General features: G+C 30.1%; 2 protein-coding genes across 16 annotated transcripts; both read left to right on the plus strand.

Moving 5' to 3' along the window:
* Positions 1 to 34: 34 nt before the first annotated feature.
* UbcE2H (Ubiquitin conjugating enzyme E2H) lies at positions 35 to 3,941 on the plus strand. 2 transcript variants are annotated; one of them, XM_076405050.1, is made up of 7 exons: positions 35 to 184; positions 277 to 420; positions 475 to 759; positions 1,000 to 1,076; positions 1,173 to 1,340; positions 1,398 to 1,526; positions 1,862 to 3,941. In XM_076405050.1, exons 3-7 carry the CDS (start codon positions 707 to 709, stop codon positions 1,978 to 1,980), a joined length of 546 nt encoding a protein of 181 aa, XP_076261165.1. In that variant the 5' UTR covers positions 35 to 184; positions 277 to 420; positions 475 to 706; the 3' UTR covers positions 1,981 to 3,941. The 2 variants fall into 2 exon arrangements, with proteins under 2 accessions (XP_076261165.1, XP_076261164.1); XM_076405049.1 differs by lacking the exon at positions 35 to 184 and having other exon boundaries at positions 402 to 759.
* Positions 3,942 to 4,454: 513 nt separating this feature from the next.
* Positions 4,455 to 18,051, plus strand: Itpr (Inositol 1,4,5,-trisphosphate receptor). Of its 14 annotated transcripts, none has more exons than XM_076405054.1 (31): positions 4,455 to 4,570; positions 4,992 to 5,125; positions 5,185 to 5,371; positions 5,422 to 5,508; positions 5,571 to 5,834; positions 5,888 to 6,101; positions 7,385 to 7,901; positions 7,952 to 8,117; positions 8,166 to 9,073; positions 9,144 to 9,294; positions 9,351 to 9,498; positions 9,563 to 9,601; positions 9,688 to 9,866; positions 9,921 to 10,802; positions 10,857 to 11,057; positions 11,112 to 11,621; positions 11,866 to 11,970; positions 12,785 to 12,905; positions 12,976 to 13,118; positions 13,177 to 13,364; positions 13,414 to 13,525; positions 13,603 to 13,629; positions 13,881 to 13,995; positions 14,049 to 14,281; positions 14,497 to 15,757; positions 15,814 to 15,936; positions 15,981 to 16,330; positions 16,386 to 16,563; positions 16,619 to 16,824; positions 16,888 to 17,053; positions 17,162 to 18,051. In XM_076405054.1, exons 2-31 carry the CDS (start codon positions 5,034 to 5,036, stop codon positions 17,566 to 17,568), a joined length of 8,280 nt encoding a protein of 2,759 aa, XP_076261169.1. In that variant the 5' UTR covers positions 4,455 to 4,570; positions 4,992 to 5,033; the 3' UTR covers positions 17,569 to 18,051. The 14 variants fall into 14 exon arrangements, with proteins under 14 accessions (XP_076261169.1, XP_076261179.1, XP_076261180.1 ...); XM_076405051.1 differs by having other exon boundaries at positions 4,544 to 4,728; XM_076405055.1 differs by having other exon boundaries at positions 4,544 to 4,728; positions 15,993 to 16,330.
* Positions 18,052 to 18,258: the final 207 nt, after the last annotated feature.

Genomic DNA, 18,258 nt, shown 5'->3' on the forward strand with positions numbered 1-18,258 from the left:
AGAGTAATGAAGGTGTATAACTGGTTGTCTGTTTATAGCACTATTTTCATATTTCCATATATATACCATAATACCATTATATACATATTATAAATAGATATTTGTTTCTAAAAATGGGTAACTTGGAGCATATTGACCTATATTGTTGTATTTAATATACAGAAATATTTCAAATATTTTTCAGGTAACATAATTAATTTCGTTATTTTACTTTGAAAAAAGGAATTTTTTTAAATTGTGGAATAAATTGATCATATATCTTAATATTAATTTAAGGTTTTTAGTTATTACACATTCATATATTTGTCAATTTTTTACAACAAAGAAGCAAATTGACGTCAAAGTTTTATTAAATACGTCTCTGTTTTCAAATACGATTGGACGGAACTTTATCAATGTTGCCAGAGTACTATTTTTGAAGTATAATTCTAAAGTGCTGCGTAGGGTATGTTTATTATCTTTTGTGTTATTTAGGGACATTTAGTTTGAACATCTGACAACCTTAAAGAGAAGACAGAATCAGTTGATTAGCAAGGCAAGGACCTGCGTGTGTGGTATCCAAACTCGAAAGTGTTGTGTATGTGCAAGGAAGAGTAGGTTTAGTAAAATTGGTTGGCCATTGTGGTTTTATACTAACTGCGTCTTATAAAATTCTAAAATAATTATTTAAAATAAATTCATGGTGAAGTTACTGTGACAATCGAAAATGTCATCCCCAAGTGCTGGTAAAAGACGTATGGACACTGATGTTATTAAACTGTATCCTTTCTTTGTGTATTTGTGAAAATGTAAACACTTTGGGTTAATGTCAGCTGATTGTCATCTTGATAATAAAGAGTAATGATTCGCATTTTACGTTTACTTAAGCGATCTTTGTCCAAAATTGAAAATCTATTTAAAATGAAGTGACATTCTATTTTTAACTCTTTAACATAGTACAGCTGATTGTCAACAATATGTTTGTTTTTATTTTTAAAATTTCCTTAACATCAGTACCAGTATTGAAAGTAAACACGAAGTTACAATTCTAGGTGGATTAAATGAATTTTGTGTCAAATTTTATGGCCCCAGAGGCAGTAAGTATAAATATAAATTAGTTATTTTTTGAATACTCTTAATTGCCACTCTTTAAGTAAATATTTTCTCAATATGTAATTACCATTATTTATAAGCTCCTTATGAGGGTGGTGTATGGAAGGTAAGAGTCCATTTACCAGAGCATTACCCATTTAAATCTCCAAGCATAGGATTTATGAATAGAGTTTATCATCCAAATATTGATGAAGTCTCAGGTACAGTCTGTTTAGATGTCATTAATCAAGCATGGACAGCTTTATATGGTAAGACATTTTTGATAAGAAGAATATTATAGGATATTTGAATATCGGAATTTTCAGATTTGTCCAATATCTTTGAGTCTTTTTTACCTCAGTTATTGACTTATCCTAATCCAATAGATCCATTAAATGGTGATGCTGCAGCTATGTATCTTCATAAACCAGAGGAATATAAAAAGAAGGTGTCAGGTAAATAACACATATTTTTGTTTTTGTTTATTTTTATTCAAAATTTATAGAAAGCCATAATTTCTAATATAGTATGAATTGTTTGTTAATGGTGTCTCAGTATAAGAATTACACTAGTAGTTTATTTTTCTGTAATAAATAATACTTGTATAGCATTATTGAAATGTTAGGTACAATAGAACATTTTTATTTTTTATTAGTATGGTTTACAGAGTAAACATTATATATTACAACAAGCAAAATATTTACAAAGCTGGTTATCTGAACGCTTACATCTTCATATAAAGGATAATTAAGTCAATAAAACTCTATCAAAGTTATATCACATATTTCAGAATATGTAAGAAAATATGCAACAGAAGAAGCATTGAGGGTTGGGGAAAATGTCAGTTCTGAAAGTGAGTCAAGTATGTCAGACTTTTCAGAAAATGAAGCTGAGGATATGGAGTTATAACGTCGGCTGTCATCAATATTGCTTATTTATTGTGCTCGCTCAATGAGACTTCCTCTAAAACTAAAAATTCCCAATTTAGATTTTAATACAATGTGCTTAAGTAGTTATTTATATTATTTTGGTTGTTTTGCATTTTCATAGTTTATTATTTAAACAATCTGTCTCAGGTCAGATTTTTATTGCCAGGTTAGCTATAGAGGTATGTAATAAGAACCAAAAATCCAAATGGTAAACAAACCATTATATAAATATGACCATTATAGCCCATCAGATTGTACTACCATAAATATATTCATCAAATTATGTTATTTTGTAGACTTTATATCTGGGTGTAATGGGATATGGTTACAAGTTTACTATATTTGTTTTTATCTTCAATTTTACCCATCATTTATATATTGTTTCTTTATACATTTTACCTTTGTTTCTCTATACTTTTTATTAACAATTTTTGGCCTTAAATTATCTTGAGTATATCTTTCATTATAATAAATATTGTTTCAATCTTTTTATTTGAGCTTATTTATTGAACACAATACAAATATTCTAGGTTTTTCTTTGATTTTAAAGAATTTACTACTTTTTTAATATATACGTTTTTATATATATTTCTAGTCATAGAAAAATCTAGATATGTGTGGCTTTATAGGATGTCATTCTGTAAATTGAAAAAACTGTACCTATTTTGTTTTTTATTTATATACATATCAGAATTAGTTTAGAAGCTTTTTACCACCAATTTAAAATGTAATTAGCATTCTCATATTCTTTTTTCCTATAGCTTAAGTTAATTTGAAGTTGGACAATGAAAAATGTAATTTTGATCAATTGTTGTTGCTATTTTCACTTCATAATTTGAAATATATTTAATATTTTAATATTGCTAAAAAATATACTTGGCATATTTTGATATTAATTTTGAGAAAAATTTTGAAGATAGCAATAATTATAAAGTTTCTTTTTTAAACCCAAGCAGCACTACTCAGGTTATGGAAGAATAAAAATAAAAATGAGATTGGACACTATTTTTAAGAGCTTTGTACTTAAAGGGTTATATAATTTCTGAGCAGATTGATATTTACAATAGTTTTAATTTTGGAATTAGTATTGCCTTAAACAAAGAGCGAGTTCAACCTTTTTTTAGTCCTTAGGTTAGCATTAGTGTGCAATTTGGAATAATACAATTCATGTAAGTGATATATTCACTTTTCTGTAAAAACCCATAAAATAAAAATCATATACAGATCAATTATTATTTCTAACTTTTATTATGTTGTTTTTAGTTTTGCAGATCAGTGAATATCTTTGTGACATAATTGTATATATATATATATATATATGTATATATATATATATATGTAATATACATATATATAGAATTGAAGTTGAATCATTATATGGTCTCATAAAATAACTTTGTATATACGTTTATATTTAAGTAATAATAATCTAAATAATTGATTTAATAATTATGTTAAAAATTTTCCCTAACTCGATAGGACGTATTTTTATATAGAAAACTTTTCGTGTTTTTCATATTTTTAAATGTAATGTTTAGATATAAGGAATATCTGGAAGACCTTATCTAATTCTTTTTTTCGGAGAGTTAACATCGTGTCTTAACTTCTTTATTTAATATACTATTAGTTTGTTAGCAAACATACCTGAGAAGTTTTTGATGATGTTCATTAAAGACAATGTATATTTAATCTCATATCAAATAAATACAAAATATAGTGGTAGGATGTTTGCTAATGGACTATTGAAGCACAATAACAATAAATAATTTAAGTTTTGTTAGTAGCAGTTGTGGAAAGTAATATTATTTCAATATTTAAAAAAAAACCAAAAAAAGTACATCACAGTAATTAATATTTTTAATTATGAATATTAATTAAATCTTCTGAAAAGTAGGTCATATTGGTAGCATAACAATCTAATAAAGAAATCGTTTATTATAAGGGTTGTTTTAATTACATTTTCCACAAAATACTCTTTTATTTCCTTGGAACTGAACCATTTGCCTAATCCCACTTTTCATTTCCAACTGGTCTATGATTAACTTTTGATTGTCAAACTAATAAACACTTCAATATATATTTAGATAATTAAGTAGTATATAATATTAAAGTATTTAAGTATTATAATGTCATTAAATTTGAATAAAATTTAAAATAATCTAAAACGCATTTAAATTCATAATTACTATGAACTATGCGCACTCCAATTGTATCTTTTAACTAAAATGTACCTTAATAATTAATATTATCAATTAAATAAATATCTTTTGGGTACATGAGTTTTTTGGTTTATTTTAATGTAATCTCATCGAGTTACTGAAACTTAGATGTACATACACTTAAAATTCTCGTTGTTTACATGATATTCCAACATATGTATTTTATAAAACGCGGCCAGCTTAATATCTAATTTAAAAAAATGACATATATACTTCGTTTCACTAATTGGAATCATCATACTTTACCGCCAGTTAAAATGTTTCGAACTATAAACTTGTGTTTCCCTGTGAATTTGACATAAGCAGCATTGTTGTGATTGTGTTACATGATACGGAGTATATATGTGGGATGTACGATTTTATGTCAATTTAAATAAGTTATCAATTTTTCTTTTTCTGGGATTATACTTAAAAAACAAAAGTGTTGTGCAAAACATTCTGTAGAACCAGAAAATGTGCCAGCAAATAATTGTACTTAATTTTAAAGCTATTTTTTAAATATGTTGTATGTAAGTTTAACCTCGGGATTCTAACCTTTATTTATTTTAGCTCTTATTTTTTCTTTTTATAATGTAATTTATGTTTTATGAAGTTATTTAGTTCATATTCCTACCCAAATCTGTGCATTGATATTAAATTATATTTTTGCTTTATATTTATATTTTTAACATAATTCTGACACATTTGTTTATTCAAAGGAATTTTTAAATAAACATGTTAACAAGTTAAAATATATATAATATTTGTTATATATTCTTATTTGTCTTTGCAGATTTGTTTTTGTATTAAGGGATACTCCAAAGCTTAACCAAACATGGTAGAGACAGGTGGTAATGTTTTGCATATAGGGGATATTGTTTCCCTGTATGCTGAGGGTACCATCAGTGGGTTTTTAAGTACATTGGGGTAATTTATTTTCTCTAAATTAATGCATAATTTTATTTAATAATTTGAAATATTTTTAGGTTAGTAGATGATAGATGTGTAGTATGTCCAGATGCAGGAGATCTGTTAAACCCCCCCAAAAAGTTCAGAGATTGTTTATTCAAAATATGCCCTATGAACAGGTATTCAGCCCAAAAACAATTTTGGAAAGCGGCAAAACAATCTATGGGATCTAATACAGATACGAATTTGCTTAAAAGATTACATGTAAGTTTAATATATATTCATTCTAAATTTATTAATTTATCATTTTATAGCATGCTGCTGAAATTGAAAAGAAACAAAATGACACAGAAAATAAAAAAATGTTGGGATCAAATGTTTTATATGGAAATGTTGTACAGGTTGTTAATTAAAATAAATATAATTAAAATATGTTATTTTATTTATTTTTTCAACTTTTTAGTTATTGCATTTGAAATCTAATAAATATTTAACTGTTAATAAGAGATTGCCAGCGTTATTGGAGAAAAATGCGATGAGAGTATATTTGGATGGGAGTGGTAATGAGGGGTCGTGGTTTTATATAATGCCATTTTATAAATTGCGGGCTACTGGAGATAATATAGTGTTGGGTGATAAAGTTATATTAAATCCTGTTGGTCCTGGGCAACAAGTGTTACATGTAGCTTCTAATCATGAATTAGCAGATAATCCTGGATGTAAAGAGGTAATGAATTTTTTTATTTAACTAGGATGAATCAAAATATTACATTTTTTTAGGTAAATGTGGTTAGTGGAAGTACTTCTTGGAAGATAACATTATTTCTGGAGTACAAAGAAAATCTTGATGATATTTTGAAAGGTGGTGATGTATTAAGACTTTTTCATACAGAACAGGAAAAGTTTTTAACAATGGATGAATACAAAAAACAATATCATGTATTTTTAAGAACTACAGGAAGGACAAGTGCAGCAGCTGCAACCAGTAGTAAAGGTCAGTTAATGTTATACTAATTATTTTGCATAATAAATGAAATACTAGTTTACATGCATATTATTTGATTTTATTTGTTTTGTTTATGTTTTATAAATGTGATTAGAGAGTAAATGGCATAAAGCCATACTGTATGAATTTTGTTTCATATTGAAATCAAGAATACAAAAAAATAAAATCAGTATTACATAGCAACGTGGGTGTTGATTAATTGGTGCTTTGGAGAAAAAGTAAATTGTTTAAATAGAAAATTTTCAAATAATAGTACTTGATCGGTTGTAATCTTAATATTGTTAATCTGTGATCCATAGATTCGGTCTTCTTGAACTCCAAAATTGCCACTTCCTGATATCATTAAACAGTTAAGCAAGTGTGTCTTTAGAATTACCAGAAATTGTAGTTCAGAGCCGTCATTCGCTGCGTTTAACAGCAAATGTATGAGTATCAAACCAGCACCAATTGTGATGCTCATGGCGTTCATAATTTTCAAAATTTGTCACATCACAGAGGTCGCTATTAGCCAGAATATTGGATATTGAGTTCGGTTATAAAATATCGCTAGCTGATACGTAGATACTTTATTGTTGTACTACTTTTTCCTCCCGAATGTAAAGAGAGAAACCGACAAAGTTAAAAACTATTGTATTTAACTAAACTCAAATTACAAAAATAGACAGATATAATAAACGGGTTTAATGACGACAATCTTCATTGTTATCAAGTGGCATAAATTGTGCGCTCCCTTAACTAGATAATTTTTATTGGAATATTGGTCATGACTCGTGCTTAATTAGACGGATACACCACATTTTATCCCCCTTAGGTACCTTGTACTGATAGAGTAGGCTGGCAACTATTTTTCTCACAGCCTTATCAGTAATTATTTCTAGGGAGGGAAAGACCTGCCCACGGGTTTCCAAAGTCATTACACTTCTTGATATTTATATGATTATTTACACCATCGGAGATGTTTCAAGGGGTTGAAATGTCAATATATTCCATCTGGTTATTGACGTATGCACTCTCATTTTCTTGAATGTCTTGCTCTCTCTCAAATACACCTGATTTCACACCTAATTTTTTACACAATTTATTGTTACAAGTAAATGCATAATTGTTTTCGAGTGTATTTGTTGAATCAGATAATGTTACATGTTCTTCTTGGACTATAGTAATTTCTTTCTGCATAAGGACGCCTAAACTATTACAATATAATATTTCAATAAACTATATAATATATTTCAGATTTATGTGTGTTCAAATGCTGAAACTATTCTTTTTAGCATTATGGGAAGTTGAAGTTGTTCAGAATGATCCTTGTAGAGGTGGGGCCGGTCATTGGGATTCTGTTTTTCGATTTAAACATTTAGCGACGGGACAATACCTTGCCGCAGTTCCTGATCCTGATGAAATCGAGCCAAATGAAAATCCTATTTACCACTTAGTACCTGTAACGCACCCTAACGAAGGAAGTGAAATTGCTTCACTCTTCGAATTAGGCCCAACAAATTTACCTCCCGCAGACTCTTTAGTGCCTCAGTCTAGTTATGTGAGGCTCCATCACATTTTCACGAATACGTGGGTTCACTCTACAGCAACACCTATTGATAAAGATGAGGAGAAACCAGTAATGTCCAAAGTAGGCTGTGCCTTAACGAAGGAAGACAAGGAAGCTTTTGCCCTAATATCTGTTTCCCCAGTTGAAGTTAGAGATCTTGATTTTGCTAATGATGCATGCAAACTTCTATCTGCTTTATCAATTAAATTATCTAAAGGTACCATATCACATAGTGAAAGAAGGTAAATTATTTCTTATTTTTGTTGAGGAAATTTTGATTACCTTTTTGTAGATCTCTAACAACTTTATTACAAGACATAGTCTATTTTGTTGCTGAGTTAGAAAATGAACAAAATAAAACTGAGGCATTAGATCTCATTGTAACAAATCCTAATAGAGATAGACAAAAGCTTTTAAGAGAACAGGATATATTAAAACAACTTTTTAAAATTTTACAAGTAAGAAATACTATCTCTGCTACTTTGTTTATATTTAATTTTCTTTAGGGTCCATTTTTGGAAGATAACGGGGAACCTCCTTTTCTAAAAATTGACGAACTTAATGATCCTCGCCATGCCCCGTATAAATATATTTTTAGGCTGTGCTATCGAATTTTACGCCTTAGTCAACAAGATTATCGAAAGAATCAGGAATATATTGCAAAACATTTTGGTTTTATGCAGAAACAGATTGGCTATGACATTCTTGCTGAAGATACCATCACTGCATTACTTCATAATAATAGAAAGTTATTAGAAAAACATATAACACCGGCAGAAATAGAAACATTTGTTGGTTTGGTGCGAAAAAACAAGAACAACTGGGAATCTCGCTTTTTGGATTATCTTTCGGATTTATGCATCTCTAATAAAAAAGCTATACCAGTAACACAAGAATTAATATGTAAAAGTGTATTGAGTCAGAAAAATTCCGATATTTTAATAGAAACGAAAGTAATGCGAACTCAAGTCGAGTTGCATGAAGTAGCTGAAGAAGATGAAAGTTCTCTTGATGAGCATTTGGAACATTTGATAACGGTAGTAGAGGAGTGCCAAGTAATGTTGTTATGGAATAGCCGTCAAAAACAAATGGCATTGACAGATTTGTGTAGGAATGCGAAGATCGGAAGCAAGGATGATCAAGCTATTTTAGACTATTATAGACACCAACTTGATTTATTTTCAAATATGTGTCTAAATAGGCAATATCTAGCATTAAACAACCTTTCTCCTAATCTTGATATTGAACTCATTTTGAAATGCATGGCAGATGAGAATGTCAGTTTTGAATTAAGAGCATCATTCTGTAGACTGATGCTTCATTTACATGTTGATAGAGACCCCCAAGAACCTGTGACACCTGTTAAATATGCAAGATTATGGTCAGAAATTCCCTCACAAATGTCTATAAATGAGTAAGTTTTTTTTCTAATATATTGCATGAAGAGTGTGGCGGATTTGTTTTGCGCAAATTTATAATTTTAGTTATGATTGTAATAAAATGCCTGATCCAAACAAAGAAGTGGTGCGTGCTAAGTTTTCCTCTACTATTGCGTTTGTGGGCGGTTATCTTTGCAATGTTGTTGCAAAAATGTGGTCCTTTGCCGACCAAGAACAGAACAAACTAACTTTTGAGGTTGAACTAATTGTCCTAATTGTTTGTATATTTTATTTTCAATCTGCCTATTTTAGGTGGTTAAACTTGCTAGGGAATTGATCTATTTTGGTTTTTATAGTTTTTCTGATTTGCTAAAACTAACCAAAACTCTTTTAAGCATTTTGGACTGTGTAGCCGAATCTGATCTTGCAGATGGGAAAATTCCAGTTGGCGACATTGATTGTAAGTAATTTATAAAATTGTCTATTTTTAAGTTATTTTAGTTAGTAATGTTCTATTTAAATAGCTCACAATGACAAAATGTCTATTAAAACTGGAAGAAAAGGTATATGAGTATTTTTCATTTTTGTGTTTTTATGTCTTAAAAATTGTCTCTATGTCTCTCTTTTGAATAATATTTCATTTTATCAGCGGAAGGTGGTGTTCTAAGGACTATAGGAGATATGGGCGCTGTTATGACATCTCTAACATTAGGTCCAAGTGGTAGAACATTAGCTAGTGCGTCATCAGGGAATTCAAAATCTTCATTTTATCACAAAGAATATCCATTGGTAATGGATACCAAACTTAAAATAATTGAAATATTGGAGGTAACTGTCTGCATAAAGTGTGTTATTTCCATGCTATAATATTAAATATTTTAGTTTATATTAGACGTGCGTTTGGATTATAGGATCAGTTGCCTTCTAAGTATTTTTAAACAGGAATTTGATGAGTCCGAGAAGCAGAGTGGGGGTAATGTTAATTTAGGACAAAAAAACATTGATTTAGAATTAATTGGAAGCCAAGCTGAAGGAATTTTTGGTAGTAGTGAGGAATCAGTTGTCTTAGACCTAGATGGTCATGGTGGTCGAACATTTCTCAGGGTTTTACTTCATCTTACTATGCATGATTATCCTCCTTTGGTATCTGGAGCTTTACACCTACTCTTCAGACACTTCAGTCAAAGACAGGAAGTTTTACAAGCTTTTAGGCAAGTTCAGTTACTTGTGTCAGATAGTGATGTGGAGTCATATAAACAAATTAAAGCAGATCTAGATGTTTTGAGACAAAGCGTTGAGAAATCTGAACTGTGGGTGTATAAATCAAAATGCAATGAAGAACATGGTGGCACTGGGAAGAAAAATAAAGAGGAGGAAGATGAAGCTCCTCCATCTAAACCTCCAATGCTTAGTGTTTTAGAGAAAAAAGGATCAGCTATTAATTTAGATGTTGGTCCACCTTTACATCCGGAACAAGCTGATGAGTACAAAAAGATACAGCAGATATTAATTAGAATGAACAAACTATGTACTCAGGACGCTCCTCTTATTAAACCAAGAAAACACGAGCAACGTTTGTTACGAAACGTTGGTGTGCATACAGTAGTTCTTGATTTACTTCAAGTTCCATATGATGAAAAAGAAGATATTAGGATGAATGAGTTAATGAGACTTGCTCATGAATTTTTACAAAGCTTTTGTTTGGGCAATCAACAAAATCAAATACTCCTTTATAAACATTTGGATTTGTTCTTAAACCCAGGGGTATGATATGTTTTAATAAAATGGAATTGATTATAGAGCAATTTAATGTTATAGATTAGAGAAGCACAAACAGTATGTGCAATATTTCAAGATAATCCTACTCTATGTCAGGAAGAAAATGAAAAGGTTATACAACATTTTGTTCATTGTATTGAAACACATGGTAGGCATGTTCAATATCTGAAATTTTTACAAACCATAGTAAAAGCTGATAATCAATTCATTAGAAAATGTCAAGATATGGTTATGCAGGAGGTAGAATTTTCCCAATATTAAAAAAGGACTTCATATTATTAGTGCATGTTTTAGCTCATCAACGCTGGAGAAGATGTTTTAGTTTTTTACAACGATAAAGCATCGTTTAACCATTTCATTGAAATGATGCGTTTAGAACGACATTGTATGGATGAGGGTAGTCCATTGAAATATCATGTTGAATTAGTCAAATTATTGGCCTGTTGTACAATGGGAAAAAATGTTTATACAGAAATTAAGTGTCATAGTTTGTTACCTTTAGATGACATAGTAGCTATGGTAACACATCCTGATTGTATTCCTGAAGTTAAAGAAGCATATGTCGGATTTTTGCATCACTGTTACATAGATACTGAGGTTGAAATGAAAGAAATCTATACAAGTAATCACATGTGGACTCTCTTTGAAAAATCGTTTCTTGTCGATATGGCCGATATTGCAACTGCTCCGAATGATAGAAAACATCCAGACAAGGCTCTGGAAAATTATGTTACTAATTGTGTTATGAATTTAATTACAACATTTTTTAAAAGTCCATTTTCGGATCAGAGTACTACGGTGCAGGTAAGATTTATTATATTACCTTCAAAAAGCTTTTTTGTTTCTGCATGTTTTGTTTTTTTTGGGGGGATGTGAATTTTGTCCCATTCTTGAGCTTTAAAGGTGGAGGTGAATATATTGATAGTTTAATCACCTATATAGATATATTTTTTAAATAGACGTAGTTCTTAGCGTGGTAGACTTAATATGAGAAAACTATCAATATTAAATAATGCGTTCTGGTGTCTTTTTTTGGGTATCATATTAGAAACATCTGCATGAGGCAAGGGTATATTGGAGCGATTCTTCAATGGACGATTATGATCCGTTTTCAAATAACACACCACTTAAACAGTCGCCATTTCCTACTAATGTAAGTAGCATTTTGGTTGTTCTATAGCCTTGTTTATTTTCTGCAACAGGAGAGGTATACATCTGCTTCCGATTTAGACTTCTAAAGCATTTACTAACATCTTGTTTTTGTAAAATCTCAGCATGTTCTATAGATGTTTTTGTAATAAGCATTTCTATTTAAGAGTTCTATATTTTATTATTTTTACCTATAAATTTAATCCTATTTTTCTGTTAGTGAATATAATTAATCATTTTGTTTTGGACTAGTCAATTATAATAATACTTATTCTAATAAGTTTTTATAGCAATATTTTATTACTGACAACCAATAACTTAGAGCACTGTTTATAATATGGATGGTTTTCTAAGGAAATTCATTAATGTTCTAACATTTTCTTTTCGTTTTTTTTTCATACTAGAAGATTTAAATAGAAAATGCGTTCTAATTAGTGGATTCTTTTAGGATAAAAATTGAATTCTTAATGTTACTTGGTTGGATTTTTGTTACTTTCATTGTTGTCGGTTGGTATTCTACTAATATAGAAGTATATTTCTGCATAATATGTAACTACTGGGTGTTAAAAATATTATTTATATGACTAGATTAAAAAATATGTGATATTACACTATATTATAACGTGACTAACATTAACATGATTTTTATTCTCTGTTTTCTCCTTATCAGCTTCAGAAACATGCCATGCTTTGATACCTATCAGAATATAACGCACGTGCTTGTATACTTCAATTTTATTTAAACATATTTGTACATTTTGGGGTAGTTATATCATTCCTTTTCATTTCATTTTCTTTATGGATTCATTATTTTGCAGACCAGGCAACCGATTTTTGTACAGCTATTGCAATTGGCATTCAGAGTGTCGCAGTGTCATTGGTTATCGGCATCTCAACGCTTTAATGTTGAAAACTGCATTCGTACGCTATCAGAAGTTGGTTAGTTCACTATTTTAAATCATTTTAAAGCTTTTTTAATGTTTTGCCTAAATATATGAACAATTTTCAGCTAAAAATAGAGGTATCGCTATACCTCTAGATTTGGAGAGTCAAGTAGCTCCTATGTTTAATAAAGCGAGTATTTTAACACGACAAACTAGTAAATGGCTAAATGCCTCAAAAATACCGAAAATTGAACGATCACAATCTACGGTATATATATAATATTGCATTTTATTGTTATTATTACATTATCCAAATTTTTATACAGTTAATGAGATTAGATAGAAGCATTATAGAAGGATTACAAGATATCGTGTCTCTATTGGAAGATCAATTGAAGCCATTAGTTCAGTCCGAGTTATCACTTTTAGTTGATGTTTTGTATCGTCCAGAATTATTGTTTCCTGATGGAACAGAATCAAAAAAGCGATGTGAAAGTGGGGGCTTCATAAGAAGGTACTTTTCTGGAAAAACGTTAACTGTATTTTAGATAAAATATTTCTAGATTAATTAAACATACTGAAAAATTACTTGAAGAAAAAGAGGAGAAATTGTGTGTAAAGGTGTTAAGAACATTGAGAAAAATGATGGCAGTAGATCCAGACTATGGAGATAAGGTTAAATATGTTTTAATTAGTACGCTAATATTAGAATTTTACTTAATTACTTTTATCTTTTTTCAAATGCTGCTTAGAATGAAAATCACTCAAAAAGCGAGATGGTATAGTATTGTTTGTTTTTCTTCTTCAGTGTGCACCCAACCAATGTGTTTTTGGTTTTCAGTACTATTTGATTTCCTTTAGCCCTTTCTTTATAAATTATTTCCAGCAAGTGTTTTATTTATAGTATTATATATGATACTAAGATTCGAGTTTAAGACACTTCTGGAAAATATTTGGCCCTATTTTTTGCAACCTTTGGCTTTCAATATCTCAATATTTCATATAGTACAATATCATATTGTTATTTTAGGGTGAAGTGCTACGTAGCAGTCTATTAACAAGATATTTTGGAAAACATTTTGTACAAAGTCATGAGAGTGTTGCTGTTCCTCATTATCCAGGGGTGGTAACTCACGGACCAGGAGGTAACTGCAATTAACTAACAAGATGAGTCTGTTACAACTTTGATATTTTTTAGCCAAAATAATTAGTAGAGCTGGCCAAACTTTGCACGATGTTCAAACACATTTGGATAAAGAGGGAGCTTCTGATTTGGTAGTTGAGTTAGTTATTAAATCAGTGAATTCTCCTTCTATCTTTGAAGAAGCTGTTGAACTGGGCATAGCGCTTTTAGAAGGGGGAAATTCTACCATTCAGAAAAGTATGTTCACCAAATTATTAGGGGGTGATCTCAGCCAATCATTTTTTAAGGTAAGTGATACTATAACGTATTGCCTTATGACTTTAATAACATATTCAGTTTTATAAAATGTTTAATTCAAACGAAAATTTCTGGTTATGTATTTAAATATTTATATTTATTCAAAATATTTGTGATAAGTTGAGTATCATTGTTGATTTATTGCATATCTCTATACTATAGTTAATTGATTACATTTTTCATTTTGATACATATATTAATTTAGGTTTTCTATGATAAAATGCGGGATTCTGAGGCAGAAATTAAGTCAACAGTCAGTGTAAATACATCAGATATGGCGGCTAAAGCTCATGAAGATAAACAGGATGGCAAAGATAATGATAAAATGTCAAAAAAGCAAGGCAAGACCAATGGCATATTGATAAGTGATGAATTACGCGAAGAACTTAGTAGAGCGGCAGAGTCAACGTCACAAGCTTATGCTCATATTCGAAATATGGCTGCTGGAGATGACTCAGTAATTTCCTCAAGTGCTGCAAGCGCCTTTGAGGATCTTCTTGCAGAAAAATTAGAGAAACATCGTGAACGTGACGAACAGAATGGTTTGTCAAATAAAGTATTGATAATGCAACCAATATTGAGATTTTTGCAACTGTTATGTGAAAATCATAATCCTAAATTACAAAATCTCCTACGCAATCAAAATAATAAAACTAATTATAACTTAGTTTCTGAAACATTAATGTTCCTAGATTGTATTTGTGGTTCTACTACTGGAGGATTAGGCCTATTGGGTCTGTATATAAATGAAAATAATGTAGCATTAATAAACCAAACGTTGGAGACATTAACTGAATATTGCCAAGGACCTTGCCATGAAAATCAAAATTGTATTGCTACACACGAATCTAGTGGTTTAGATATAATTACCGCTCTGATTTTAAACGATATAAACCCGTTAGGTAAATCACGAATGGATTTAGTTTTGGAATTGAAAAATAATGCTTCAAAATTATTGCTGGCTATTATGGAAAGTAGAGGTGATAGCGAGAACGCCGAAAGAATTTTGTCAAATATGAATCCCAAACAATTAGTTGAGGTTGCTTGTAAAGCTTTTCATCAAGAGACTACTGAGGATGATGACGATGTTGACGATGCTAGTGTAGAAGACGTAGTATCTCCTAAAGAAGTGGGTCATAATATTTATATACTCTGTCACCAACTTGCGCAACATCATAAAGAGTTGGCGAATCTCTTAATACCGTCGGATTCGTTAGATCCGAAAGTACAAAAAGCATTAGAATATTACAATACTCACACAGCACAAATAGAAATAGTTCGTCACGATCGCACATTAGAGCAGATAGTTTTCCCTATACCTGAGATATGCGAATACATAACTAAAGATACAAAAAATAAAGTTCTTAACACAGCTGAAAGAGATGACCAAGGTTCTAAAGTTGCGGACTTCTTTGAGAGAACAGATGATATGTTTAATGAGATGAATTGGCAGAAAAAACTTAGGGGTAAGCTTAGGTCGAAGATGAATTAGACGTTTTCAATCATATATTTTGATTTGTAGCTCAGCCTGTATTATTTTGGGTGAGCAGTTATATGTCTTTGTGGAGTAATATTTTATTTAACTGTGCAGTCCTTATCAATCTCATAGTAGCCTGTTTTTATCCATTCGAGGATACTTTACCAAGTGAGACATATCATAATATGCTTAACAGCAAACGTTAAATTAAGAAAATATTTCAGAAATAAGTTCAACTATATCAATTTTGATATGGTTTGCGATGTTAGTATCGTCAGCTATAGTTATAACATTGCCCAGGGAGACAGGAATAAGAACTTTAGTTGCCTCAACAATTCTTAGGCTGATATATTCTCTAGGGCCTGAACCTACTTTGTGGTTACTGGGTTCAGTAACTATCATTTTAAAATGCATACATTTAGTAAGCATAATGGGTAATCATGGAACGTTGATCAAGACATACCGGCAAATATTAACTGATGCCGAGTTGGTCTATCATCTTACATATTTGATTTTCTGTATGTTGGGATTGATGATGCATCCTTTCTTTTACTCAGTTTTAGTAAGATACTATTTTATACCTTACCTATTATCATATGCTGATAAATATTTTTTAGCTATTTGATGTTGTATATCGAGAAGAAACTTTATTAAATGTAATTAGATCAGTTACAAGAAACGGCAGATCTATCATTTTAACGGCAGTTTTGGCCCTGATTCTAGTTTACATGTTCTCTATTATTGGTTTTATGTTCTTCAGGGATGATTTTATTGTTACCGTTAAAAAGCAAAATGGTAAATAATGTTATTATTTTTAAGTATAACTTTCTTAATGTTGGTTAATATGTAGATGAAACTTGTGAGAAAATATCTCATCTTACTGGGCAAAATTATAAAGAGGATTCTTCTCATGAGTACTGCGAACTTGTCGATTCAGGCGAAGAAAAGAAAGAAAGAGCATGTGATTCTCTAAGAATGTGTATTGTTACTACATTAAATCAAGGTTTAAGAAATGGTGGCGGTATAGGAGACATTCTAAGAGAACCTAGTAGTGAGGTAATGTCTCTAATTTAATAGTAATAAATAATTATTGTTCCAATTTTTCTTTTTTGCCTTTAGGAACCTCTGTTCGTACCAAGGGTGGTTTATGATCTTTTGTTCTATTTCATTGTGATAATTATAGTACTTAATCTTATTTTTGGTGTAATTATCGATACATTTGCCGATCTTAGATCAGAAAAGCAACAGAAGGAACTCATCTTGAAGAATACTTGTTTTATTTGCGGTAAGTAATTTATATTTTCATAGTTTATTAATACTGAATTAATTTTATTTATAACGATTTATTGATAAGTCATTCTATTTTCTAAAACTTGCAATTCATGTTTTCTAGGATTAAACAGATCGGCATTTGATAACAAAACTGTTAGTTTCGAAGAGCATATCAAAAATGAACATAATATGTGGCACTATTTGTACTTTATAGTTTTAATTAGAGTAAAAGATCCAACTGAGTTTACAGGACCAGAGAGTTATGTGTACACTTTGGTGAAAGCTTTAAATTTAGATTGGTTCCCCAGACTTCGTGCAATGTCATTGGCCGCCGTTGAGGGCGATGGTGAACAAATTGAACTTCGAAGTCTTCAGAATGTCCTGGAAAGTACTCAGTCTTTGGTTAAGAATTTATCTCAACAACTTATGGAATTAAAAGAGCAGATGGCTGAACAAAGGAAACAAAAACATCGTTTAGGTCTCTTGAATTCTGCTTCAGCATATTTGCAAACAAACAATTTTTCTTAATGATAGTTGTAGGCTAGTCTTGAAGATTCATACTCTTTAGTATGAGCATACATGCAATATAATATTAATGTTTTGTTACCGCATTAATTAAGTTTCTCAAGCGGAATAATTAGTTTCAATTTTAAAATTAATATCAATCTCAACCTAAATCATATAGGAAGGTTGAGTTAAAATATGTGCAATCTCATACAATTTCAGACTCTGTCATATTTTTGAATTGTAGTATGTTTTATATTTTTTAGATCTGTAATGCTCAACTTGTTATTACTGTTTACAATTTTACAAATTATAGAATAAATTATAGTAAATACCGAAAGTTCTCATGCATGATAGTAGTTTTATCTATATATTTTATGTAGAAATAAATGTTTTACTTCTTAAATGTGTTGTGGTAGTAGGGTTGTTTTCTTAACGAGCAATATTTTTGTTGTCCTTTTATTAATGTGTAAATTTTCTGGAAATAAAGTCTATTCATGCGTTTTATTGTTTTTTTAATTTCGTGTTCCAGTCGATAAATATTGGTGAAAGTTTTGATAGTTAATAGTTATTTGATTTTGATAGTTATTTTGATAAAAATCATTCTTAAATTACCGTTACTGTAGATTGGCTTTATCACATTATATTACCAGTTTGTTGATGGTTTGGTGAATGAAAATTGTAGTGGAATTTTTCAAATAAGAGATCGTTGTC

Source organism: Rhynchophorus ferrugineus, unplaced genomic scaffold, assembly GCF_030347505.1.
Source record: "Rhynchophorus ferrugineus isolate W39M unplaced genomic scaffold, kcgeb_rfMv2 rfM5, whole genome shotgun sequence".
Taxonomy (NCBI): Eukaryota; Metazoa; Arthropoda; class Insecta; order Coleoptera; family Curculionidae; genus Rhynchophorus; species Rhynchophorus ferrugineus.

Bases quoted from the DNA above. Each gene is read 5' to 3' on its own strand.
- UbcE2H (XM_076405050.1), top strand. From the start codon at position 707: ATGTCATCCCCAAGTGCTGGTAAAAGACGTATGGACACTGATGTTATT. The intron at 1,077-1,172 runs GTAAGTATAAAT...ATTATTTATAAG, and splicing joins ATTTTATGGCCCCAGAGGCA to CTCCTTATGAGGGTGGTGTA. The intron at 1,341-1,397 runs GTAAGACATTTT...CGGAATTTTCAG, and splicing joins AGCATGGACAGCTTTATATG to ATTTGTCCAATATCTTTGAG.
- Itpr (XM_076405054.1), top strand. From the start codon at position 5,034: ATGGTAGAGACAGGTGGTAATGTTTTGCATATAGGGGATATTGTTTCC. The intron at 13,996-14,048 runs GTAACTGCAATT...GATATTTTTTAG, and splicing joins GGTAACTCACGGACCAGGAG to CCAAAATAATTAGTAGAGCT. The intron at 15,937-15,980 runs GTGAGACATATC...CGTTAAATTAAG, and splicing joins ATTCGAGGATACTTTACCAA to AAAATATTTCAGAAATAAGT.